The sequence below is a fragment of the Rhinatrema bivittatum genome, chromosome 17, assembly GCF_901001135.1.
Source record: "Rhinatrema bivittatum chromosome 17, aRhiBiv1.1, whole genome shotgun sequence".
Taxonomy (NCBI): domain Eukaryota; kingdom Metazoa; phylum Chordata; class Amphibia; order Gymnophiona; family Rhinatrematidae; genus Rhinatrema; species Rhinatrema bivittatum.
In genome coordinates this window covers 17,509,197-17,521,333 of record NC_042631.1, presented here as the reverse complement: position 1 = coordinate 17,521,333, position 12,137 = coordinate 17,509,197, and the positions used below count along the sequence as shown (strand labels likewise).

The following is a 12,137-nucleotide window of genomic DNA, read 5'->3' as shown; positions in this document are numbered from 1 at the left end:
TTTCCTTTCTCAGTTGACTGTAAACCGACATGATGTGTCCTACGAATGCCGGTATAAAAAAGTGTTAAAATAAAAAAAAATAAATAAACTGGCTGTGTTAGTGCAGTTAGTAGTGATATTATTAATTGTCTGGTTAATTGGCTGTGTTAGTGCAGTTAGTAGTGATATTACTACTTGTCTGGTTCATTGGCTGTGTTAGTGCAGTTAGTAGTGATATTATTAATTGTCTGGTTCACTGGCTGTGTTAGTGTAATTAGTATTGATATTACTACTTGTCTGGTTCATTGGCTGTGTTAGTGCAGTTAGTAGTGATATTATTAATTGGCTGTGTTAGTGTAGTTAGTGGTGAGCAGTGATTACTATCAGTCTCTTAGCCAGGAGCTCTGGCCTGCTGTGCTTCACTCAGAGAGATGCTTTTTGTTATGATGCAGTAATTTAACAAAGGGGTGACCACGAGCCCCTGGGAACCCTCTGATGATATCATTCTTTATTTCATTGGCTCAGTTAATGTGGTTAGCTCTGATAAAATCATTAATTTGGTTTCATTGGCTGTGCTATTCTGTATCATCTAATCCTCATCCTGCCAGTCACACATAGGAGCCAAGAAGTGCTCATGCTTAGAAAATGAGCAAGAAATAAGAGGCGTTGAGGCTGAAGGCAAAACCCTGAGCCTGAAGTCCAGTCCTTGAGAGCACAAACAGGTCTGCTTTGCAGGATATCCACAATAAATGCTTAGATTTGCATAGGTTTGCTCAAATAGCCAGTTTAATCTGCACAGTTTGAAAGTAATTTCAAAGGGAATTATGCACATTAATGTACTATTTTATCATAGCAATTTTTAAAAGCCCCTTTATGCAATTAATATGAGCATTTACGTAGGTAAAACATATGGACAATTCAGTGGCATTTATTGTAGCAGTTTTTAAAAGCCCACTTACATGGGGTAAAGTGCATTTACATGAATAAAACCCATTTTTAAGTGTGCAAATCCTTTTGAAAATTACCCTCTATGGTTGCAATGAAAACCAGACCTGTTGGGAGCTTCGAGGACCGAAGTTTAAAAAAACCCACATTGGACTAACAGGAAGCCTTCCTACCTGTTGGCTATTGTACGCTGCTGCTACTTCCCCCATCCCCATCCCCCGCCTTCCTAACTTGACCATGGCTTCCCCTGTCCTGAGCCTTGCAAGTCCCCTGCATTGCTGCAAGGCTACATGGATACTGGTCCCGGCCTGCACTAAGCCCTGGTGTATATTTATTTAGCTCCACCAAGTGAGCCCACCAACCTGACTGTGGAAGATATTGCTGACACCAGCATCACCCTGAAGTGGAGACCTCCAGAACGCATTGGAGCAGTGGGGCTGGATGGCTACAGTGTGGAGTACTGTAAGGAGGGATGTGAGTATACAATACAAGTTACACACACACACACACACACACACACACACACACACACACACACTTCCCAAGACACAGAAAGCCATCCTGCAGAACAGCAGCCAGAAAGGGCACAGAATCTCAAAGCGCTCCCTGTGCTAATGTCACTTCATCCTCTACAAACTGGTTCTTTCATACCCCTCTCTCTTGCCACAGAAAGCTCATCCTCTCAGGACTGGCTCTTACCTTTCTCCCCTGCACTACAGACACACTATCGTCTTCAGGAATGGCTCTTGCACTCCTTACTCCCCGGGCATGTGTGCTACAGACACCTCTATCCCTGAACAAACATCTACCTACCTCCAATGATTTGTGCTTTTTCTGCAGCCTCTGAGTGGGTTCCGGCTCTGCAAGACTTGACAGATCGCACCTCAGTGCAGATCAGAGACCTGAGCACAGGTGAAAAGCTGAATTTCCGCATCCGAGCTGTAAATGCAGCAGGAAGCAGTGAGCCAGCGATGCTCAAGGAAGCCATAACCATTCGGGAAATAATGCGTGAGTGCTCCACATCTCCATCATAGCACCTCCTCCCTTATTTATGGTTTAAATTCCGCCTTTCAGGCACTTCGGAGTGGATTACATTCAGGTATTGTAGGTAGTTCCCTGTAAGAGATCCCACACCTCTTCCCCTGCCCAGTCACTAACTAGAGATTCCACGTCTCCCCCACTAACCAGCCAATATGAGCGAGGTCCTACTTCTCTCCCCTTACCCAAGCATTAATGAGAGATTCCACACTTCTACCCCTACCCATCTGCTAATGAAAGAGAGCCTCCTCCAAGCAATCCTCATGCCCATCAGCCACCCAGCTAGCTACATTTCTAATGATCAAATTTCCAACTACAATGACAATCCAAACCCACCTCTGGACGTGCACCCCTGGAGTCACATCCTTGGTGCGAGAGGGCAATGCATCACCCGGAGAGCAGGTTCCAGCTACCAAACCACTTCCTGCTACACCAAGGAGATGCTCTTCATCCAGGTGACCTATCTCTTCCAAAGCATCACAGGGGTTGCCAGACTGGAGATGGGGCCACTTTACTGTGTCCCTGAGGAGATCGGGTGCACACCTGCGACTTCTTACCAACAGGTAGATAATCCTACATGTTTGGGTATTTTTCTTAGGAGGCTATTTTCAGTTCGTTCCAAATGGAATGGATCGAAAATGGATTCTGTAATAGAGAGGAGCAGTGCCCCTAGCCCAAGGGGGATCAAGCACACAATATCTCAGTAAAGGTCTTCACACAATAAGATGGTGTTCCAAAACCAAAATAATACTTTACTGAAGCCCAAAAAATTAAGCAGAGCAGTAAAGACGTAAAAAATACATAAAAGATTTCAGTAGTCACGCAGTCCCATATCTTCACTAGACAAAAATCACAAGAAGTCAACTTCTTGAGTGAACCAGGCGGGATTTGGATTCCGAATGATTTTTTTTACAGTCCTTGGCCTCCTCAGAAACCTGGCTGGAAGACTGAACTCCTTGCCACATGTGAGAACGGTCTTGTGGCCAAGCATCCTCTGATGCTCTGCTCCCTGGGTCCTTCCTGGAACCCACTCCAACCGTGAAACCCCACAAGTCCTCCCAAAGGAGAGGAAGGCAGCCTCTCCATTCCCCAGAGTGCAAACCGAGCACTTAGAGATTCCGGAGACGAGACCACTCCCAATGGGCTTGGGCGCCCGCCTCTTGCTGGAAACGTGCAAGGCTGCAGTGTAGCACGCGAGAGCGAGTGGATTCTGTGCCCCAGTGCAGCACACGGGAAGGTGTGGATTCATCTTTTGTGCTCGGTGCTGCGGTGTAGCACACGGGCGTGCATGGATCCATATACGACAGCCCATGCTGCAGAAAGGGCACACGAGTGTGCGACCAATATAGCAGGTGTGTTGGAGGGATTCATAAGCTTTCTGCATTTTTTTTTTCTTAGAACGTCCTAAGATCTGGCTGCCTCGCTACTTGAGACAGAAGCTGGTGAAGAAAGTTGGGGAGATGGTGAACATTATGATCCCTTTCCAGGTCACATAAGCCAGTCCTGCTCTTCCTTTGTCTGCATGTGGCTCCTCTTACAGACGTGCGCAGGGAAGGTTCCTGCACGTTCATGTGTGCACTGGGTGCTCCAGTACATATGAGTGCCCCCGTGTTGCTTGGGGCATGGGCTGTCTGTTGCTGCGTATGTGTTGCACTAAACTATGCTGGGCCAGTCCAGTGGCTCAGGCCCTCTGCGTTCAGGTCCCCCATCTGTTGTGGCCAGAAGGGCTACAAGGTGCACCCAGGAATGCAGTGAAGAAGGGTGCACTTGAGCGTATGTTTTAAAAGATGTGCCCTCTCCAATTCTCTGGCTGGCGAAGCGCCAATGAGTCACCTGGGCGTACTGACTGGTGGGGAAGAGAAGGCAACAGGGATTGCCAAGGGAGAAAACGGGGAAAGCGAAAACAAAAAAAATAGAGCTGTCTAATTTCCTTGCAGGGAAAACCAAGGCCTCAGGTCACTTGGACAAAGGATGGGGGTCCAATAGACGTCAAACAGGTGGGAATCAGGAACAGCGACACCGACACAATCCTCTTTATTCGTAACGCTGAGCGTCGCGACTCTGGGAAATACGATATGAGCATCCAGATAGAGAATATGAACGACACAGCATCAGTCGCCATCCAGATAGTAGGTAAGAATCCGGGCACTTCTGTGCCCAGGGATGGGGCGTGCAGGGGGGAGCCCTGGACCGGAGAGAGAGAGCAGCAGGGCTCGCTCAAGCCAGGAATGTGAGCCTCTGCCCGGGGGGTTGGCAATCCTGTCATGATTTTTTTTTATCAACCTCAGCAGAAGTCGTCGATTCGTGAGCCTGCCAGTATCCCTGGGAAGCCCCCGTCTCCTCTGGCACAAGGTTGGGTTAGGGTTAGGGTTAGTGCTGTGAATGCGTTTTCAATACCTTTTGTTTTCTTGGCAGAGAAACCTGGGCCTCCTCAGACTATGAAAATTTTGGAGGTTTGGGGCTTTAACGTGGCCCTAGAGTGGAACCCACCCCAAGACGATGGGAACTGTGAAATCACCGGTTACACCATCCAAAAGGCAGACAAGAAGACTATGGTAAGATAAAAGGCAGATTTGAGGAGGAGGAGGGGGAGGGGACGACATGGAGGGAAGGATAGGAAAGAGAGAGAACAGACGGGGAAGTGACAGGACACTAAACGAAACGCTAATATTCAGCAGTGTGTAAATCCAGAAATCCCCAGTAAAATGATTTAACTTGATTTCTGCAGAAAGCTTAGTAACGATGGGGATACAACTCATGCAAATAATTTGTAGAGGGATCTGGGTCTGCAATGCTCCCCTGTCCCAGAGTCCAGGAGGGGGAATCACAAGGCAGTTTCTGTTTTACTTTTATGTCACCCTGGGCTTTCTCCCAAGCACAGAACCCCTGGCCACATCTTAAGCTTGCGGGCTCTGATTAACGAGCCAGAGAAGACACTCCGGGGGCAAAGGTCTTTGACTTGGTTTCATTGACCACGTCACCTCAAAGTACTATACATTGCAGTTAGGGGGGGAAATGTGCAATAGGGGCTGTGATGTAAAGGAAAACGTGCAGACAGACAGCTCTGGGCACAGCAGCCCACCCCCAGCCCCAGGAGCGAAACTGATATTAAATGCCTGCGCTGGGCGACTATCCCACCCCGCAAGAGCTTGGTCCCGGGCCCTGCAGGCCAGAGATTTTCTAGAAAAAGCCTAAAAGTCTTCCACAAAAGAAATCTGCTTTTTTTTCCCCTAAATACCCAAGCAATGGAAGACACCAGGGACTCCAATGCACGTAGCTGGACCTCACCATAAATGCATCTGGGAGTTTACGCTGGCTCCCAAAATACTACAAGGAAACATCCAAAGGGCCTTTGATACAATAAAGAAACCACTGAACAGCTTCCACCCACCAACGAGGCTAAGGAGGTTAAAGTTATTTCAGAAATGAATAAGCACAAAATCTGCCTTCCTAGAGCCCCCCCCCCCCCCCCCGTGCACTGGGTCCTGGGCTCTCTGTGCCGGTGGCCAAGTGAGAGGCAAAATAGTGCACGGGCACCTGGAAACTGAATGCGCACAGGCAGTTTTCCTTCTCTGACCTCAACGCACCTCCAGGAACGCCTGCTTTTCTCGCGGCCGAAAGTCCGCCTGCTGCAGAAGCCCCGAATACATTTAGTCAGGCAGAGGGCAATTTTCAGCCAAGCTTGGACTACTGCCCTTCCCCATCCGTAAAAAAAGCAAGAGAGAGGGGGAAAGACATAGGCAGAGAGAGAAGGGAGAGACAGAGAGAGACAGAGAGAGTAGGAGAGACTGAGAAAGACAGTGGGTGGGAGATGTAGACAGACAGACACACACGGAGAAAGAAGGGGGGGGGGAGAGAGAGACATACAGAGAGGGGGAGAGAAAGAAGGGGAGAGAGAAGGGAGAGACAGAGAGACACAGAGAGTAGGAGAGACTGAGAAAGACAGTGGGTGGGAGATGCAGACAGACAGACACACACGGAGAAAGAAGGGGGGGAGAGAGAGACATACAGAGAGGGGGAGAGAAAGAAGGGGAAAGAGACCGAGAGAGAGAGAAGGGAGAGACAGAGAGACACAGAGAGTAGGAGAGACTGAGAAAGACAGTGGGTGGGAGATGCAGACAGACAGACAGACACACACGGAGAAAGAAGGGGGGGGAGAGAGAGACATACAGAGAGGGGGAGAGAAAGAAGGGGAGACAGACAGAGAGAGAAATGCAAAGAGCGGAGGAGGCACAGAAGGAGAGAGAGAGAGAGAGGTTGGGTGCGAGGCGCATTGTGAATCCTTCCCTCTTGCACATTTTGTATTCTCCTTGCAGGAGTGGTTCACCGTGTACGACCACTATCGGCGCACGCACTGCATTGTCTCAGAGCTGATAATGGGCAACGAATACTTTTTCCGGGTCTTCAGCGAGAACATGTGTGGTCTAAGCGAGTCTCCCACGACCACTAAGAGCAGTGCCTACATCCAAAAGGCAGGTGAGAGATCAGGACAGGACCTCGGGGTATCTCTGGCCTGGAAGAAGGGCGGGGAGATGTATAGGGGGGGGTTCTCTAAGGCAGCGGCTGTGTCTTCCCACTTCTGTCCTGAACCCGGACCCAGAGGAGGACAGACTTTGGGGAGCAGCTCTATCACACGATTAACTGGCTCCCTCGCCTGCTAATTCTGACCAGACATAAAGCTCAGTAATAAACCCCTAAATCCACCAGGGAAAATGGGGCTCATCTTTGCTTCTTTGAACCACCGTTTTCTCACTCTTATCCTGTTTCCGTTTGGGGGGGGGGGGATTTCTGACAGAGGCGTTCAGTCATAATCCCACTGAGCTTTTTTGCTGCAATCTTTATGAAAAATAACATTGAGCCCCCTCCCCATGGGAGAGATGGCAGAGTTCAACGTAATCAACTTAAATCCCTTCTACAGTGGCAAAACAGCCAGTCCGAGCTTCGTCAAACCCGCCCAGGAGACACTTCCTAAAAACCAGAAGGAACGTCAGCCTCCTTGCTCGCACGATTCTTTAAATCTAGGGACAATAAATATTCTGTGGATAGAATGACCCCTCCCCTACAATACGGCATGCGCTCTCAGCGCCAGCAACGTTAGGAGGGAGAGGCTGAAAATGAACATGCACTGGCGAAACAGAGAGTAGGCATTGCTGCTCGCTCATCAGCACTGCTCAATATTCCAAAGGATTCGCTCCTGAACTTCTTCTGGAGATATTGTGGGGGTTATGGGAGTCCTTAGCGTGGATCGCATGGCACTGCCCATTCACAAAGAGTTGGGAGCACCGTTGGCAAAGAGGTACTGAGGAATCGTGCTTAGGCCAGGGAAGGCCGATCCCAGACTGTGCATCCTTTCGGTTTGATAGAAGACGGCTCTTTTGCTGACCTTGGGAAATACATTATAAGAGCGGCAATGGATTATAAGAGCAGAGTGGGGAGGAAATAAAAATGGTGATGCGTGAGGCGATTCCCTTTGATGGGGCTAAAAGCATTTCTCCACAGGTTTTGGGAGCTATGGTCGCCTCATCGGGTCATTCCCTTCTGGCCGGGTGGAGGGAGCAGAGCTCCTGAAAGACAATCCAGAAGACGTGTTTTCCTTTGGAAAATAGTTTAATAAACCACTGAATCGCTGAGACAAGATGGGCACGATGTCCTATGAAAATAAGGGATCAGTTTATTACAAAAGATTTCTGCCGGCCTGGAAGCGTGGGGGATATCCAGGGATATCCCATGCACATCTTCCCTCCTCTACTAGTACAGCTAGATGCAAGTCCTAAATTACACTGTATAGACTTTCTGTTTATATGGCGAAGCGTGCAACAAATGTATATTATTACAATTACATGTGTGGGTGCACAACAAGCTCCATTCAATGGGTGTGGAAAATCACTTCATAAACACGAGTGGGTTTGCTTTCTTTGCCGGATGAATGCATGTAGACTACCTCTGTATTCTTGATCCTGCACTTTTTCCCATAAAGAAAGGGCTTTAAAAGATTTCACAGGATTTGTTGTTTGATCTTAAGGAATCATCTACAAACCTCCCGACTACGCAGCGCATGACTTTGATGAGCCTCCAAAGTTCACCCACCCGCTGGTGAGCCGATCGGTGGTGTCGGGGTATAACGTCACCCTGAGCTGTGCTGTACGAGGATGCCCCAAGGTAGGCAGTGAGTTCGCACCCAGAGCTGCACACTGCACGGGAGTCCCAAGGGAGCCTGCTTGCGCTGGGCCATAGGCAGCGGGAATCTTAAGGTGCACGATGAGACCTCATCTCTGCTGTTGAACTGTGTGTGGGAGCTCTAAAGCACACAAGACGCCGGCCTCATATCATTGCCGTGCATGTGTGTGTAGATATTTATATTTACAGGGCTTAATCTGTAGTCAGAAAGGAAGTGGAACTGTAGAGGGGGGTGGCTGGATTAGGGAGAAGAGTGGATGGCTCTCTGTGTGCTCCAGGCTCATCCTCTCTCCTCTATCCTGTAGGCTGCCTAGAAAGGAGGGGCTGGAGCAGAACCCCACACCCCTGCTGCTTTGCCTCTTCAGCCTAAAAGGAAATGCGGGAACTGCATTCCAGGCTGTTCCCCTACAAATAAAGTATACACCCCCCCCCCCCCCACCATCACATTATACGCTTGTGTTCTCATTCACAGACACGCATCCCGTTACACACACACCCCCACACACACACACACACACACACACACCCCCACATTATACGCTTGTGTTCTCATTCACAGACACGCATCCCGATATACACACACACACCCCCCCACCCACATTATACGCTTGTGTTCTCATTCACAGACACGCATCCCGATACACACACACACACACACACACACCCCACCACATTATATGCTTGTGTTCTCATTCACACACGCATCCCGATACACACACACACACACACACACACCCCACCACATTATACGCTTGTGTTCTCATTCACAGACACGCATCCCGATACACACACACCCCCAACACATTATACGCTTGTGTTCTCATTCACAGACACGCATCCCGATACACACACACACACACACCCCACCACATTATACGCTTGTGTTCTCATTCACAGACACACATCCCGATACACACACACACACCCCCCACCACATTATACGCTTGTGTTCTCATTCACAGACACGCATCCCGATACACACACACACCCCCCCCCCACCACATTATACGCTTGTGTTCTCATTCACAGACACGCATCCCGAAACACACACACACACCACCACATTATACGCTTGTGTTTCATTCACAGACACGCATCCCGATACACACACACCCCCCACCACATTATACGCTTGTGTTCTCATTCACAGACACGCATCCCGTTACACACACACACACACACACACACACACACACCCACATTATACGCTTGTGTTCTCATTCACAGACACGCATCCCAATACACACACACCCCCACCACATTATACGCTTGTGTTCTCATTCACAGACACGCATCCCGATACACACACACACCCCACCACATTATACGCTTGTGTTCTCATTCACAGACACGCATCCCGTTACACACACACACACACACACACACACACCCCACCACATTATACGCTTGTGTTCTCATTCACAGACACGCATCCCGTTACACACACACACACCCCACCACATTATACGCTTGTGTTCTCATTCACAGACACGCATCCCGATACACACACACACCCCCCCCACCACATTATACGCTTGTGTTCTCATTCACAGACACGCATCCCGATACACACACACACCCCCCCCCACCACATTATACGCTTGTGTTCTCATTCACAGACACGCATCCCGAAACACACACACACACACACACCACCACATTATACGCTTGTGTTTCATTCACAGACACGCATCCCGATACACACACACCCCCACCACATTATACGCTTGTGTTCTCATTCACAGACACGCATCCCAATACACACACACACACACACACACACACACACCCACATTATACGCTTGTGTTCTCATTCACAGACACGCATCCCAATACACACACACCCCCACCACATTATACGCTTGTGTTCTCATTCACAGACACGCATCCCGTTACACACACACACACACACCCACATTATACGCTTGTGTTCTCATTCACAGACACGCATCCCGATACACACACACACACACCCCCACCACATTATACGCTTGTGTTCTCATTCACAGACACGCATCCCGTTACACACACACCCCCACCACATTATACGCTTGTGTTCTCATTCACAGACACGCATCCCGTTACACACACACACACACACACACACACACACACACACATTATACGCTTGTGTTCTCATTCACAGACACGCATCCCAATACACACACACCCCCACCACATTATACGCTTGTGTTCTCATTCACAGACACGCATCCCGTTACACACACACACACACACCCACATTATACGCTTGTGTTCTCATTCACAGACACGCATCCCGATACACACACACACACACCCCCACCACATTATACGCTTGTGTTCTCATTCACAGACACGCATCCCGTTACACACACACCCCCACCACATTATACGCTTGTGTTCTCATTCACAGACACGCATCCCGTTACACACACCCACCCACATTATACGCTTGTGTTCTCATTCCCAGACACGCATCTCAATACATGCACGTACTTCTGACATCATTCATCCACAAGCCTGGTTTCATCCCCAAACCCCCAACTTACCCATTCTCCCCAAAAGTAATCATTTTGCTCTGAAGACTGGGTTCTTTGCCCCCAACATTAGTGACAGAGCCTTCTGCTGTGCTGGTCTAGGATTGTGGCTCCTCGTGCTAAACTTGTTCTCACTTCCCCATCCCACAGCCCAGGATCTTCTGGTACAAGAATAAAATTGACCTCTCGGGAGAAGCTAAGTATCGCATGTTTAGCAAGCAGGGGGTGCTGACCCTGGAGATCCGGAAGCCCAGCCCATTCGATGGAGGTGTTTACCTGTGTAAAGCTGTGAATGAGCATGGGGAAGCAGAAATCGAGTGCAAGCTAGAGGTCAAAGGTGAGCGTCTGAATTCGGGGTAAGCAGCCATTCAAGAAGGCCGAGGGGGCCCCAGAGGGACCAGGGCAATGCTGCTCACCACACAGGGGACAGAGCCCAGAAGCAGAGGAGCCATGCAATTCCCTGCTATTGAACAGCAATCACAGTAGTCGGTGTAATATTTTGCCACAAAACTTCCAGTCTGAATAGCGCTTTCCATCCCCTGGGTTTCCTGGGAGTGGCACCGGAATGGCTGTATTTGGTGCGGTGAGCAAGTGAGGCAGAGCAGATCCGAGCAGGAACTAAAGTAGTTCACATTTCTTAGTGAGATATATTTTGGGTTTTTCCACTAACCGGTGCTTTAAAACTGCAGAGTAAAATCTTCCCAGTGTACAGCTAAGAAACCCCAGAGGGGGTCCTTCCATTGTGCTTAACCTGTTCAAAATAGGAATTAGTATGAATAGAAATGCACAGGGAGACTCACTGCTGGCACCCAAAAAAAAACCTTGTAGCAGGATTGCCAAAACGCAACAGGCATTTTGTGAATCCTCTAGAAGTTTAGGAAGAATTCCAAATGTTTTTACATCAAATTGCTGCTACCAGATGAAATAGTAATCATCATCCATATTTATTTCATGTAATACCCACCTTTCCTAAACATCAAAACAGGCTTACATATCGTCAAAAAGTTTAACATCAAACCCAGCTATCCCCAGACAACCCATCCTCCCCCCAAAAAAAACCATGTAAAGCCACTCATCCCATCTCCCCCAACAATAATCTAACAAAATACAAACAGGAACCAACCCCTGACCCCCCACCCACTCAATACTGAAAATGACAAAGCTAAATCCATCAGCTTGCTAGAAACAAACAGAGACTGGGTCTGGAAATGCTTTTTTTTCTGCTAAAGATGTTCCATTTCTGGGTAACAAAATGGTCATCTCTGATTCATTCAAGACAGAAGACATTTTTGGAGTTGAGGGATCAAATTGTGAAGGCTGGGGCTACTTTTTAAAAACCTATTTAATGTATTACATATCAAGATATAACATCTCAGTTAGAAAAAAAAAAAAAAAGAAATTTAATCTAGAAACTCCAAGAAATCAAATCGCTCTCCAAAAGTATTTTCTTAGGACGAGCTTAAATCCTGTATTAAATAA

The 12,137-nt window shown here is 48.4% G+C and overlaps 1 protein-coding gene across 11 annotated transcripts in view; it reads left to right on the top strand.

The window, feature by feature from the left end:
* Positions 1-12,137, top strand: part of LOC115079103 (myosin-binding protein C, cardiac-type-like) — a 59,942-nt gene that overhangs the window by 43,055 nt on the left and 4,750 nt on the right. For 9 of the 11 annotated variants that reach the window (XM_029582198.1, XM_029582192.1, XM_029582196.1 and 6 more), the window contains 8 exons: positions 1,264-1,398; positions 1,765-1,932; positions 3,361-3,449; positions 3,900-4,095; positions 4,378-4,517; positions 6,279-6,438; positions 7,985-8,121; positions 10,809-10,995. In XM_029582198.1, the coding sequence (XP_029438058.1) occupies positions 1,264-1,398; positions 1,765-1,932; positions 3,361-3,449; positions 3,900-4,095; positions 4,378-4,517; positions 6,279-6,438; positions 7,985-8,121; positions 10,809-10,995 (1,212 nt within the window). The remainder of the gene's footprint in view (positions 1-1,263; positions 1,399-1,764; positions 1,933-3,360; positions 3,450-3,899; positions 4,096-4,377; positions 4,518-6,278; positions 6,439-7,984; positions 8,122-10,808; positions 10,996-12,137) is intronic. The other 2 variants (XM_029582194.1, XM_029582195.1) reach the window with 1 other exon arrangement.